We start from the raw sequence: 15,625 nt of genomic DNA, 5'->3' as shown, positions 1-15,625 counted from the left end.
AAGATTTCTTTTATCTCACAAAGTTCTGTCAACAGGTATTTCACTGAAGTAGTTTGGTTTGCCCACACACAATAAATTTCAGGACAGAGATCTAAACTTACAGAATTAAATTTTCTCTTATGGCTTTCCATCCTGTAGACATTTAATTCATTGTCAGTAGTCATGCTGAAGACTAATAGGACTGCTCTTCCAGGTAAATAGCATCTACCAGTGTTTTCACAAGCTTTTAGACACTGATTCTACCAATAGGCAAAAACATAACTCTGCGTGAGTTCAGTGAGTGGGATCTTTTTCTTAGTAAAAGGATGAATATGCATATATGTGCATAAAGGACACAGATCTCAAGGTCTTTCTAGATGTTTACCTCATGCTTTCCTGAAATCTCTTTGGAGTTCTTGGTGCTATAACAACTGAATCAGATAATTTTATCATTAAACAGATATTTTCTGTTACAGGAAATAGCTTCTTTGATGAGTATTTTTTGCTAAATAGGATCATACAGAATTATTTCCAATAAATTAGTTCATAGTGTATTGGATTTTCATTTAACAGCTACAACGTATTGTCTGTTTCAGCTAACCATGTCTTTAAATTCATCTACGCTTTTAAATGAAGAAAACTCTCAAGGACCAAAAAGAAATACTGAATGTTCGGAAAGTCTAGAATTGCAGACTCCATCATCATTTCAAGATAACCCACTTCAACAATTACAGTTAGCCTCACAGGAAGTACTTGAAAAGGCAAAAAAGAGTGGGAGATCAAAATGCCCCCGTTGCAGTAGTTCGAGGATGTTTTATTGTTATACATGCTTTGTTCCTGTTGAAACTGTCCCTACCAAAGAAATTCCGACTGTGAAGGTTAATATTTCTTACGGATTTTTTCATAATATTCTTGTGCATTTTAGTTACTGGGGACAGAGAACAAACAGTTTGTGGCCATTTCTTTTCTGATTCATTCTTCATGGACAGTCATCTTTAACACAGTTATAAGTATGAATAAACGACGGATAAAATTGTTATTATTTGAGAAATTACATCTACAAACACTAACAGCGTACCAGTCCTCACAAACATTTATGTATTTATTAGATGAGAAAGTAAGCTGAAGTCCCACAGCTTCTCATGCAAATGACTATGTTTTCACTTAGTTCTTAAAAGTTTCTTTACAGTGCTCTTACCTTCATTCTTCACTTTCTAAGAACTCTGGCCAGAACACAGTATATTGTGAACAAAAAATATGATTTGTCTGTAACCAAGAGTAAATGTTACATAAAATGTAAGCCAAAAGGCATTCCTAAATGTCATGGTTGTATAATTCAGATAGCCACTCTTAAAATATATACAAAGTATAAAAAGTGTAATGCCCTTCAGCTAAAATACTTGGAGAAACCATTAAAGAGGACTAAGACATTTTGCATAAACACCTAGGAACTAAAATGCGTTTTGAAGACACGCTGCAGTTTGTTTGAAAGCGTTGTAAAAATACTTCAGAAGTACTTTGGAAATTTGACCTAGTGGATTTAGGTGTGTTTTCATTGATATAGCCATTTTTGCAATAAGGTGAATAGCCAATACAGGTTAAGTATTAATATTTAGCACCATTATATTGCTCAAATTAAGACTACATTGTATTTACCTTATTGGTACTATTTCTAGAAGTTTTACCACACTACTACTGCAGCATTCCAAATAGCATTCATTGCATACTTCGGTATCTACATGAACTGGGAGAATACAACAGGTGCTTCTTGTCACTTGTCTCTAGTTTAGTTCTAAACCTATTAAAAAAAATTGTCAAATACATCTTAATTACATGCCCATAGGATTGCTCCTGGATTTTGCATAAATTTTTGTACCTGTATATATGATCATGAATACTGCTTTTTTTCTTTTTTCTCTTTCTTACTCTAGTTACCTTTGAAGATTGACATTATTAAACACCCAAATGAAACAGATGGCAAAAGCACTGCTGTGCATGCTAAGCTCCTGGCACCCGATGATGTTACGATTTATAAATACCCTTGCATTCCAGAATATGAAGAAAAAAGACATGAAGTAAGAAATTCTATAGAGAGTGCAGGGCTTTGTGCTAGGGACATGCAGTGTCATCTTCTGTACTTCCTTCTGCAGTGGTACTGGACCCTGCTGGGAGGGAGTGGGAAGAATTGTTAGGCCAGACCACTCCATCCTGTGCTCTCTCAAAGCTTGGGCCTACAAATGTACAGTGGTTATGGACTGTCCTCCAAAGCTTAGAAAAACCTCATCACTATCTAACCACCTTGAATTTCCTATGTTCACCACGTTAGATAATGGATAATTTGATGCATTGTGTACCATGAGAAATATTTTGCCCAAAAATACGAAAGTATTCAACCTACAGGAAGTTAAACAGCAGTTAGGTGTTGTGCTTATCATATTCAGCAGCTGCAGTATTTAAACTTCCTTAAAATTTTTAGGTCTGTTACAGAGAAAACCTACTAAAATGCAACTATTGTCTATCACAGTCAGCACAGAGCCTGAAAAAAGTGAGCTATAACTTGGATTTATATTGTCATTTAAATGGTTTGATTAATCTGAAATCTAATATTTATATATTTGATATCATAATTAACACTTTCATTATTGACTACCTGAAGAGGATAATATACATAACTCATAGACATGTTATTTCTTCAAGGAATAAGCCATCAAGGAAAGTATAGGTGGCAGAGAGGCAGGAAGGTGGAAAAAGGTAGAAAGAGCAACGGGGAAGGCAGGCAAAAGTAGGAAGAGATGGCATTGACTTTGTACTGTCCAGGATTTCCAAGTCACTCATTCTAAATGCTGCAGTATGGTACTGGAAAAATACTAGGTAAGGCCATCACTGGTCTTTTTCATGTAAGGTATTTCTGGGGCTTGCAATAGACACAGAGGCAGAACAGACTATTTCTTCTGCTCAAAAATTTGTGAATGAAATTAGAAACTATTCTTTATAGCCTTCCTGCCCCATATACTGGAATGACAAGTGGAATTTGAACTTCCCCAGGGCCAACACCATTGTCTTAACTGAAAAAACTTTTTTTTACAGAAGTATTACAGTTAGTAGTAGGGGCATGGAGGTAACATTTAATTAAAAGATCTCTAATAGGTATCTTTATTCATTATTTTAACATAGTCTTTTATCCTTTTAGACATTAGAATATTTTTTAATAGATAGTCTTTCATCTTTTCCTGACTTAAATATTTGTGGGCAGGCATAGAAAATTTCTGTTCTTCAATGAAACAATTCCTGGTATTTCACTAGATTTTGTTGACACTCAGATTTCTTTCTTTTCTTTATTTAGATAGCACTTATCTTTCCTGGCCCCAATTCAGTTTCAGTAAAAGATATTGCTTTCCATCTCCAAAAATACACTGAGAAGGGTGTTTGCAGTAATGATGACGACTGTTCCAGAGAGCCATTTCTTAAGCAGGCAAAAATAGAGCCTAAAGAAGAAGAAAAAAACCTAAATGAATGCATCTCAAGCAACGGGAGTGAAGGCACTAGACTGAAGAAAATAATATTCATTGACAGTACCTGGAATCAAACTAACAAAATAATAACTGATGAACGACTTCAAGGTAAAAAAAAAGTTGATATTGAGATGTTACTGCTTCAGAAATGATTAAGGGAATTATATGTCTATAACAGTCCTGAGCATGATAGAAGTGTATACTTAACCCTATATCTGAGTGTACCTGAAAATATTCAGTAGTCTATTTTAGTGCTGTAGAAGACTTCCTTAGCCAAAAACTCCATTACTTTTCATGGCATATAATTTGTTTTGCAAAATAAGACTAGTATTAAGAAAGCATCTACATTTATTTCTCCCACTTCTCCATTGGAACAAATTTCCTCAATCTCACAGAATGGAAGCTGTCATGTTAGACAACAGAAGAATAGTAGTTTGAATGACCTCTGGAGGAAGCCAGAAAGATTTCCTTTGCAGGTGGCTATCTGCTTTTTCAGGAGACCCAGGGGTGCAGTTTTGTACATTCTAGTGGCAGACAGGCACTAGAAGGTGAACAAGGGATCTAAGAGATACAGCGCAAGTATGTTATGGCTTGGTTTCTTTTTCTAGTAAAATTCTTTGTTTTATTGTCATTTCAATGACCTCACTACTTTCCAGACAAAAGCAGAATGCCTGCTTGCCCTCCACACCCTCCCATCTTTGAAAGTAAAAACTTGTATTTCTGCAAAGAGTTTTTGTCTAAGGTTCATTACAAGAAGTTTACAGTTAAGTATTCCAAATAAAACCACAAAAGATAAAACAATTTATCAATAGCATTCCATGTCATTTGAGATAAATAGAGGTTTGAAAATACTTCAGAAAGGTGCACTTAGCTGGGAGGCAGGCTATCAAGGTTACATATATCAATGTAATATATGTAACTGCTTACTAGTGCCCACTTTGCACTGAACCCTACAAGGAATTTCACAGACTTTCTTACATGCAAGATGAGTGTTGCCTTGCTGTCTAGTCAGTTTATTAAAGAGTCCCACATGTTAGTATAATGTATTGGCTAAATAAAGTCCTAAGTATTTAATGTAACACAGAACATACTCTATCAAATAAATTGAAGTATTACTGTAAAGATTAGAGTAATTGCATGTTGCAAGTTACTGTAAAGCATTTGGAACTTATTTTAAAAGGATGAATTGAAGAAAGTAACAGGCAGCCAGGGGAACTGAAGATTTCCATGGAAGCTTATGCAGTATATTAGTCAAAAATTTGTGACTCAAGTTAGTTTGGAGCTCTTGAAGAATGGTTTCCAGTAACCCTATGTGAATGCTGATCTGGTGGACTCTTCCCTTCTTTCTAGAATTTCATCTCTGTTCCAGCTGTATTGCAGTCCTCTGTTTCCCTGAGCACCTTTCAGGATTGCTGTAAGGTGTGACTAGTGTCATGCAAGTGAGTCTCTTTTATCCACACCCAGGGGAGAATTTTACCCTTCATACAGCAGGTATAACAGTGTGCACAACCCATGCATTCATTGCTTTCCTTAGTGCCTGTCATGAAGGACGTTAAGTTGCATTAATACTCCTTTTAGAGATTACAGTTTTGGCTTCCAAGACAAATGGGGCAGAGGCTCCTTAGCCATAAACTGATTAAATTTTTATGTTCTACACACATGAAAAATAGAGAACTGTTGTCATTTTTCAGTCCAACTACAAATGAAGTCATCATCCAACAAAATATTCCTCATATTAAATTTCAAAAAGGAGTGTTCATAATTCCACATGAAAAGTAATTGCTGTACTTATTCAGAAAGACAAAGTTACAAGAAATACTGGATGGAAACATCAATGAAGCCAAGAAAATGTAAAAAGCCTTGTGTTTTTTAAGGCTGCATTTATATATAGAGTAAATCTAGCTAGTTGTACTGCAAGAGAAAGCAAATGAGTCCATCAATCATAAAAAAAACAGCCTAGAAAACTTGGACAAAAAAATACTTCTGTATCTTGGAAAAGTGGTGTAATATATCTTTAGAAAGCAAAACTAATCCGTTGTGTTAAAGACAGGAAATATTTGAAAGTTGGTAATGTCTAGGATTGATTACTTCATTAAAGCTGATCACTAGATCAGAAAGGAAGGAGTTACAACTAATGTTAATGATTACTTTCTCATATGAGTGATGAAGCTTATTGGCAACATCAGCATGGTTGTTAAAGAAACAGATTGCTTTGGTATTTTTTCCTGTAAGTTTGATCCACTTTGTATTAGCCAAACGTCTTATTTTACTAGCTTATACATTTCTTTTCTACAAGGCTGAATCATACATCTGCTTTAGTTGTTTGGGTTTTGTTTTTAAGCTTCTGTGCTTGCTTTCGTTTCCACAAGAAAAAGGTAGCCTTTTCCTATGCACAGCTAGGATATTTGAGAGCAGTAAGTTGATGTTCTCAGAAGCAAACTATCCACTTTTTCTGACAAATCTCTTGTCCTTTTCTCACATTTTCATCTTTCTTCTTCCCTCAAAAAAAAAAAATCAGTCGGGGGTGTGATGCAAAGAAAAAGCAGGAGTTGTCATGAGTTTCCACATTCTTTCTAAAAATAACATACGCTGACATGATTCAGGGGGCTGTAGCTGAGGCAAAGTGAATCTAAGGTATGTAAACTCCTTCTTCCTCAACCTTAAGTTACTCATAAACCTTTGGAATCTAAAAGATTAGGAAAGGAACAAAATTCCTGCCTGAAATAGCATTTTCAAGCTGCTGCCTCTTTAGTGAATTAACAGTATAATTAACATAACAATAGGCACATTAGTAAAAGCTTAGACATACTAGCTACTATAGGTGCAAACCATAATTACTCATTAAAATTTTCAGCACTGGTATTTCCTGAAGTAATGGGATCTCCCAGTTCACTATACAAACTATAGGGACAAAGAGGTGATGGAAGGCTCGGTAAGCAACAGGCTTCACTATGTATGTAACTTTACAACTTGCATATGTCTTGTTGGTAAGAACTTAGAATCTCTCTTAGATGTAACATCAGCGACCAAACATGATTAATACAGGATCCTACAGGTTTGAGCATTTAATTATGATAGTGGAGGGAACACAGGGACTATGCTGTGATAACAGGATGTAGCATATTGGGAAAATATGGAGGCTTAAGGAAAGATGGGAGATCTCTGCCATAAGACACATATACAGGAGAATACTTTTTCTAAGGGAAATTTGGTTACATTACCCAAGTAGATTTAAAGGTAGCTGTATTTCCATTTAGCTCAGATTCATAGAAACATTTATTTCTAATGAGCTCAAAGTATGCGGATGCTAAAAAGCAGAACCAACATGTTGATTTCCTTAGTGTTGTAAGCTTTTGTATGAACAATCAGTATTTGCAATAAAACATTGCCTTTGGCTGTGTAGATACAAATACAGTACAGATGATAGAAACATGCTCAGTAAACTGTAACCCTTAACTCCCTCTAATTTTTTTAAAATTTTTTTGTTACAAAACTCCTAAAATTCTATGTTTGAAATTAACTGATCAACTGACTGATGAACTGCATTTGTGGTAAGCTCAGTAGTGTCAGTGGTCTTTCCTTCAATGAACTTTTGCTTGTATTCAAACCACAAATAGGGTGGCGCTTCACATTGGAGGAATCGTCCCCTAAATTAGTTCATTGCTATTAAGGTGGAAACATCACTGAATCTGATGGAAGTTTTCACTTTGGTTACGGCAGAGAATTCGAGTATTGAAACCTGTTGAGGGAAACAAGCTTATCGCAGTTTCCTATTAATATTTTAAATACATATGTACAGGATTATTAGAGGTAATAATTAGACTATGTTATTTTGAATTTTTAGTTCTGAAATGCCAACAATAACATTTAAATTCAGTGATGGATTCGCCTGTGGTTCTGTTTTTTTAAAAAACACTGTAGAAGAGATTTAGGCAAGATATCATACATTACTAACTGCCAAGCAAACAACTAAATCTATCTTGCATTTACACTATAAAGAATTAAACACAGTTTGAAGATAAAAAGTATAGAATTACAAGTGCTGGGCTATAGGCCAGTTGGCGATCCTGAATTTGAACCTTACAGAAACTTCTCCATCCATAACTTCCAAGCAACTCTTAAACCATATTGTTGTTTATACTACTACTTGTACTAAACCATTCTGTGACACACGCTTAGTAACAGATTTTAACATTTGGAAAAAGATAATTTCAGAACCCCACCCTAGTATTGACAGGTATATACGCTAGTCTTTATAATCCTACTGTCCATCCTGTTTACAAAGTGATTACAAATATGTAAGGTGTTTTTAATTGAGTAGTTTGTGCATCTTAAGGAACATAAAAATCAAGATGCATGTTTAAAATTCATCTGAATAATAAAAGTTACAGAGACTATAGTAGATAAAAGATTTTCATATGCCATACAGAGACCAAATTTCCTTCTGTCATCTCAAGTGGGATTGCTTTTAGTTACTAACAAAATTGACCAGATTCTGTCATACTTACTCTTGAGTAATCCCAGTGAGATTCCAGTTACTTAACCAGCATAAATGAAAAGTGTCTGCCTCTTAGCAAATACTCCTCTGTTCAGCAAAACAGTCTGAGGGATTCTGTTTTACACTTGAAAGGTATTAGCTTTGCAAAAGATGAAGTTTGACTAATCATTTTATGAACACTGATGAGTCTTTGTAGATGTGGGTTTCACTCTTCCCATCTGAAGAGACCCTGCAGTTTACTGAGGGCTGTGAGGCTGCATGAATGAAAGAGTAACCTATAAGTTTTAATTGCAAACATGAGGATTATAACCTAGAATTTACAGCACCTATTCATCGAATTACAAAGTGATCCACAAAGGAGGGTAAAACTATTGCCTCCATTTTACAGATAGAAAATGGAGTGACAGGAAAATAAATTATTTGCATGCAGGCATCTAGCAGGCTAGCAGCAAAGTCAGAAAACAAAACAACAGACTTTTTTGGCATCCCATACGCATTGTCTAATCTATCAGCTTTTTTTCTTGACAGGGTTGCTGCAAATTGAGTTGAAGACAAGGAAAACTTGCTTTTGGCGTCATCAGAAGGGAAAGCCAGACACATACCTTTCCACCATAGAAGCGATTTATTATTTCCTTGTAGACTATCATCAGGAAATTTTGAGAGAGCGCTACAAAGGACAATATGATAATCTGCTTTTTTTCTTTTCATTTATGTACACATTGATTAAAAATGCCAAGCGTTGTGCAGGAAAAGACTAAGAGTCTGTAGGTGAGTAACACTACATTTTCTTTTGTTTCTTTTGTAAGGCTAAGCTGCACAGGTGTAACTATTTTTAGCTAACTAAAATCTGGAAATAGATTGTATTTTTATAATGGCAACAGTATTTGTCCATAAGTAAGCTGCAGACCTCATGTCCTAAATACTTGAGGTTGTAAAACTACTCAGATGAGCAGTCTGATTAGAATTACTTATTTGAAAACAGTTATGCACTGCTAAATATTGCTGTGTTTGAATCTACAGACCCGATATGCTCATCACAGTGAGATTATTTCCTGAGGTGGGATAGGAGGACTTGGCCCCTCTTGCCATAAGGAATGATCTCTCTCACTGTCAAAAGGAATTAGCATGCTAGCTTTTTATTATTATTATTAACACTTTGTTGTTTCATGTATTTTCTTTGTGTTTTACCCAGTAATAATGATTTCATTTCCATGACATCAAAAACTTACTGAAATTATTAGGATGGTATTTAATTTGGGGGGAGGGGGGCACCAATACAAAATTAAAGACCACATTAAGTGTATAGAATATAAAAAATATAAACTCTCAAGATTAATTCTGGAAAATTGTCCTAGTAATAGAAAAGAGCGATCTCTTTAAACATTATTACGCAGTGCATGATTTCTATAGTACCATTCACATACTGTTATATTAAGATTATTCTCAACTTCTTGGATAATTTTAGACTTCTTCAAACTAATTTAGTGTTTATTATTATAATGATATCATTATTTTTTTGGGGAACACTAACTTAACAAATGTCATTATGGCATATTAGACAGTCAAATTTTGTAGATGCCACATACTTGTATTCTAAGCAGTAGAACAGGCTCATTGCACAGTAGGAGTTGTCTGAAAATGTAGAACTTTTTGCAGGACCTAAGACAAAGTAATTTGCAGAGACAAGAAATAAGGAAGATGGTGGTTCTGACCACAACATTTCTGACGAGACTTCCTTAAATTAGGCAGTTTTTCTTTTGCAGTAATAGTGCAAATTTGACAGCATAAATAAGATTTTGTCTATGCTGATGAAATTTTTGCTGGTATGTGTAGCACTGCTGGCAGAGTCATCGCATGTGAATGTAATTATACAAGTGCAACTTTGCCAAGCTATACCAGTACAGCTAATGCTGTATTTTTTACAAGCAGAGTTATATGAATATATTTTTATCATATTAGGATGTCCTGCCAGAAAAATTTACATTTGCAAAAATTACAGTCTTAAGGGAGAAAAAAAAAATGTTTAATGAGGGGTGCAATATAAGATGGATAAATATTTCAGAATATTCTCAGAAGTGTGTTACTTAAGAAAAAACTTAATCTTGCCAAAGTGACACAGATTGAAAAATGATAACATTATTTTTTAGAGAAAAAAATCCAGTTTTTGTTGTCTATTTTCATAAAAAAACCTGCTTAAATGTTCACCTGTAGCATACTCTCCAGGAAGGTACTCTCAGACCCTGGTGAACATAGGAACAGTGCCTTGAAAAATGCTTCAAGAAAATCTTTTTACGCTTACACAGGAACCCATGCAGGCTTAAACTGATTTGTACTATGTTTTTTTAATGCTTCAAGATACTGAAATCGAAGTTAATATTGCTTAAAACACAAGATATGAGTACACTCTCTCCGCAGGTCATACTTCTCTTCAGATCTGTATGCTTATTTGCACAAGTGAATGCATATAAAAATGCATTTCAGTGGACAACCAAAACGTCTCCTCCATTTGTAAAAATGAATGCTAGTTAAGTTACATGAGTGTATGTGAAGCGTGCATGAACTTCAACAGCACCATAAGAAACATAGACTTGAAGTCAGAATGAGAAAGATAATTTTAAAACATACATATATATTGAGTTCATGTCCCAGACAAGGAGAAAAATTAGCAGTCATGTCTCAGTACTACTGACATAGCACATTTCTTATTCATTTGGTTCTTAATGCTATTGAGAGGTTATTTTGACTTTTTACAATGATTAATGATATTTCCTTTGGTATGAATTCCGATAGTATTTTGACAGTTCCATCTGTTCTTGTATTTCTTAAACAAAGATTGTTGTAATATTTTTTAAAAATCACACAAGTATAATAGCTTGAGAAGGAAACTTTCACCCACTTTAAACGAACAAAAATAAAATGAACTCACTGACCTAATGTTTTACAAGAACCAGAGAAAAAGGGGGGGGGGTGGGAAGGGAGTTACTTCCAAGACACATTTCCCTGAAAACATGTTTTTTTATTTAAGCAACAGAGGTCAGATAAAAGCTTATATAAGCTGTTCTTTGTTACTTTTTGAAAATAGTTTCATAAGGTTAAAAATGGTTTCCAAATTTAAGTTCTGTGTACCTCATTATTTGAACAATGGCAATTAAGAATCTATTCCAGAAGTAAATTAATTGTAATTCTCAGGTGAAATGAATGTACAGAAAAGATTTTTAAGTCTGGAACACTGTGTCCAGGAATTGGGTTCAGATTCTTTTTCTTCCAGTGCAATCTCTGTGTAACATAAGAGCCATTCTTATACCAAGTGACAGAGGCACATCTAATATCTGTAATTAATTATGATCTGTTGATATTCCTGTTTTATGAGGGCAGGAAGGAGGTTATTGTCACTTCTGCTGCAAATCTGTCTGAGCAGCAGATGTAGTTCCCCTTTCTCTCCCATCTCCCCTGTCCCCTCTGCAAAAAATATTTAAATCCTCTATCTAATTTCAGTACTGGTATAAGAAGCCAAACCAAGTCATCCACCTCACACTGAAAATGTCTCAATACTGCTGATATGTTTTTCCAGCTTTGAGACTAAAGAATAATCTTGTTCCACCAAGTGAAAGCAATCAAGTGGTTAATCCTTTCAAGTACAATTAGCAGCACTGACCTCCCTGTTCTTTAAAATGAGGGTCATGGGGAGGTAAAGGCCAGTTCTGGGCATTTTCTTTCATACCAGAATACCCCTTCACTAACTATCTCTTCTGTTTCCAAAAATATCAGAGAGCAAGGGGGAAAAACAGGCTTCTACTTCCATTAGCAGTAACTTAAACAGACATAAGTTAAAGGGGGAGGAAAAGGAAGAGCATCTCTATCTCCATTCACAACAGAAGACATCTGGCCTCCTGTGGGGAGGCCCCAGATAACAAAGAACCTGTCATTATAAACCTCCGCGATGTGTTCAGAGAACCATTTTACCTGCAGTCTGGCTCATTCATTTCCTGCCACCGAAGCCATCTGCTTTTGCTTACTGTGGGTATTTTTGTTCTTTGTTTGGCCAGGAGCATGAAGTGGCTTCACTTCAGCATGCCTGTATGCTTGGTCAGAGGGAGTATTTAATCTTTTTCTCAAAATGAATAAGGGAAGGAGCTGCAAAAAACAATTCCTTTTCTGGAAGGTAGCACAAATGTCATCCAAGCCTAGGTTGACTAAAGGGTCATGTCAGAGCATGGGGTAAAGATACATTGAGATTGGAAAGAAATGGCAACTTGGAATCCACAGCAGAACCTTCCAAAGCACCTGTAATCTCACCTGATTTAAATCCTTTGCTACTACTTCTTGCAAGTTTTTTTTTCAGTTGGAGTCCATCTGGTTTTCCACATAAGCTTCTTCAGGCCCAGTTGCAGAGTAGTGTTGCTTTTCTCTTGCACTGAATCTCAGTATTTTGCCTGAATGCTTTAAAAATCAGTCTGTCTTCATAAATGATGGTCATAGCATACTTCTATAAGATGTCATGTGATGTGAAAAATCCACTCCACCTATCCCTATCTTTAAAAATACCAAAATAAAGAAGGGGGGAAAACTTCCTATTAGTTTCCCATCATTTACTATAATACTGTTGATATGCTCCCAGTTACCATTAACTTGTGTCTCAAAGTATTCCAAAAAGCTGCACATCAGATTAATTCATCAAACTTGTTTTGCGACACAAAACTTAATGGTGACTACAGCAGGAAAGCTTTCCCACTAAGAAGGAAATATCGTGTGGCAACAAAACGCTGATCTACTGATACCAGAATATGAGGTCACCCACTAAGGTACTAAACAACTTAACATAATTCCTGAACTGTTACCCCTTGTCTTGAGACATCATTTCAGTAGAATTCCAATGCTGCTATTAGCAAGAATGTTGATTTTGGTGACACTTAGCTAAGTGGTAACAATTAGCAATACCAACATTCAAAGTAAGTGTTTATATGAGAAATTCACAACATTCTTCCTGTTCACCTGTTGGGAAAGATAACACATTGCTGCCATTTTATGGCTTCTGAACAGGAATCAGATGCTGTAGAATTCTGAAGGTAGTGTATCACATTAAACTTTAAAAACACTCATAGTGGTATAGTTTCTTTACCACTACCTGCCAGAAAAAAAATCAAATAGTTCTTGAGTCCCACTGCAATAGGTGGGAACTACTTCTCTAGTGCAAAACAGATTTTGTCTTTTCACCTCACTGAAAATGGAGATTTTTGTCTAACTTTTGAATGTGATAACAGCACCAGTATTGCTAATTAACTATGATTTTACTACTGACTTTTCAGACCACTGGTGTTGCAATAGAATGTTTAGAAACATACCACAGAAGAGTGAACAGAAGAGAATGCTTCACACCAGTATACCTGTGATTGAGTCCTACTCAACCTACGATCCTATGTGCTTCACTTCCCTTACCTGTGAAATTAATTTCTGCCTCTGAACCAAATGTGTCTATGTATGAAGATGGGCCCATAAGACAGTTGAACTCAGCACAAAGTCTAAAGGCTGAGTATTATTACTTCAAAGGTTCTGATAGTAAAATTTTCCAACAGGGATAGAAGTGCTGTACAGGAGTATATCGATATGTGTAAATATCGGTAAATATATACCTCCCTTCTAGTGATAAACGCATTAGGACACAAGCCAAAGATTTTCTCCAATGCTGTTTCTGTCTTAGGGAACATAACGATAAAGAAAATCAAGGTGTGGTATCAGAGTTTACAAAATTAAGTAATAAACTGTTATATGCACAGAGCAAATGTATACTTTAATTAGATACAGGCATATAGCTGAGCCTGTTAATGTACACAGATGAGTAATTTGACTAGGAATTAATTTGTTAAGTTTGGACATACTATCCAGCAGAAGTGTTATCTCTCCAAAAATACACTGGAAAAACAAATATTTCATACCTTTTCACCATTCTGCATATAACTGCTAATAAGACTCTTCTCCTGTCTCGTATCATGTTTTCTTTGCATCTTCAAGTAGCACTGAAGTATTAGATTTGTAAAAAAAAAAAAAAAGTTAAGCACATCCATCCAGGCTTAACAGGCTATGTCAAAAGAGGCCAAAGGGGTAAACAGGTTATTCCAAAACAATTAAAAGAGTAAAACTGCAAAGAAAAATTTAGAGAATGTTTGAAATTCTGATTCACCAGCACAGAGGAAATGCCACAGATCATGCTGTGCCATTTGTTTAGCAGAGAGGAGGAGAAAGAGTGCACCCACCCTAAGGAAAGGAAGGTACTAAGGAAAATGTGTTTGCCTCAAGTAATTGCATGCATGGAACACATACAGTGAACATGCACATATATGACCCTTGATGGAAAATTTATATATAATGCAACGTGATGTTTTCTTTGCTGTCTTTTGATTCTTACTGGAGAATAAAATAATCAAATCAGAATTAAGAGTTTTTCTGATGTTTTGGGTTTTTACTAATACGTAATTAGTTTATAAATTCCTTGGTTTATGCTAGTATTTACTCTATTTCAATGTAATTTTATTAGAAGGAATAGCATATAAACCTATTAATGTCACTCTAAATTTTATAATATACCTTCTGTCCTACCAAACTGAGATAAGACCTGGCCTTTACCCTGTGAGAACACATTTTTGTGCATCTGATCCAGAATAACACAGAACTTTAATAAAACAAGATGTCTGAGGTAAATAACATGGGCTTTTCATTTTTTTGCAACTTTTATGTCTCGGTATCATCTTCAACAGACATGCTATCAACAATGATTAGATATAATCTCTACTCACATTAATGTCTATCTGTTAATGTTTTCAAGTCCTGGTTTTAAACATACTTTAGTACTCTTGAGGCTTTCATCATAATGAGCTAGGCTAGTTTCCATGTGGAAAACCTTACTTCTACTCAATTAAAAATTGAATTATGAAAAACATTCCTAGGATGCACTCCATTTTGAAGTGTCTCATATAATCAGTGAGTCTTTTTTAAACCACACTTGAATGCCACCCTCAGCCTAAAGGTCTGCTTTAGTACAATTTCTGAAACTATTTGCTTTGGAGACAGATGCTAATGAATTGAACAATCAGACTCTTTGTAAGTCCCCAAAAGTATCCTTAGTTAAAAGTTGTCCTTCTTCTATCTAGAAGAACAATACTTTGGGTTCTGGCAAAAAAGTCTGTTCAAGCTGAAACTACAAACTTAATTTCAAATGTTGCTGCTAATGCTAAATAAAAAGTCTGTATTTCAACAACATCATAAACGTTTTATTTCCTTCAAAAATTCTTTTTGGGGCTTTAGTTTCATGATTAAATTTTTTGCCAAACACAGTGTGAATTCCAGCTGACCTGAACCTGTTCTACTGATTAGCCTGTGCAGCTGAAACATTCTATCTAGCTTTCTCTGTTCGCAGGCTTCCTCTGGGCCAAATTAATGCTGTAGAGTCAATTTTTCTCATATTTACAGCAGACAAGGAAGCAACTTAATACAGCTGCAATTTTCAGAAACAATGTAAAGCACCTCAGTCTACTTGAAGCAGTTGGATCACACTACTTCCTCTTTTAACCTCACACATGTCTAAGTATTTAGAATATTGGCTTCAATCTGCATACCTATGTCAGTTAAAAGTACCAAAATG

At 35.2% G+C, this 15,625-nt stretch overlaps 1 protein-coding gene across 1 annotated transcript; it reads left to right on the top strand.

Annotated features, from left to right (window-relative positions):
• The first annotated feature begins 581 nt into the window (after nt 1–581).
• On the top strand, nt 582–8,796 carry DTWD1 (DTW domain containing 1). Its single transcript, XM_010296618.1, has 4 exons — nt 582–857; nt 1,911–2,054; nt 3,323–3,599; nt 8,518–8,796. Exons 1-4 carry the CDS (start codon nt 582–584, stop codon nt 8,745–8,747), a joined length of 927 nt encoding a protein of 308 aa, XP_010294920.1. The 3' UTR covers nt 8,748–8,796.
• Nucleotides 8,797–15,625: the final 6,829 nt, after the last annotated feature.

This window comes from Phaethon lepturus, unplaced genomic scaffold (assembly GCF_000687285.1).
Source record: "Phaethon lepturus isolate BGI_N335 unplaced genomic scaffold, ASM68728v1 scaffold21901, whole genome shotgun sequence".
Lineage (NCBI taxonomy): Eukaryota > Metazoa > Chordata > Aves > Phaethontiformes > Phaethontidae > Phaethon > Phaethon lepturus.
The sequence above is the reverse complement of the archived record's forward strand: the minus strand, read 5'-3'. Positions and strand labels throughout refer to the sequence as shown.

Coding starts and splice junctions, on each gene's coding strand:
- DTWD1 (XM_010296618.1), top strand. CDS start 582: ATGTCTTTAAATTCATCTACGCTTTTAAATGAAGAAAACTCTCAAGGA. Junction 858..1,910: donor AAGAAATTCCGACTGTGAAG/GTTAATATTTCT, acceptor TTCTTACTCTAG/TTACCTTTGAAGATTGACAT. Junction 2,055..3,322: donor ATGAAGAAAAAAGACATGAA/GTAAGAAATTCT, acceptor TTCTTTATTTAG/ATAGCACTTATCTTTCCTGG.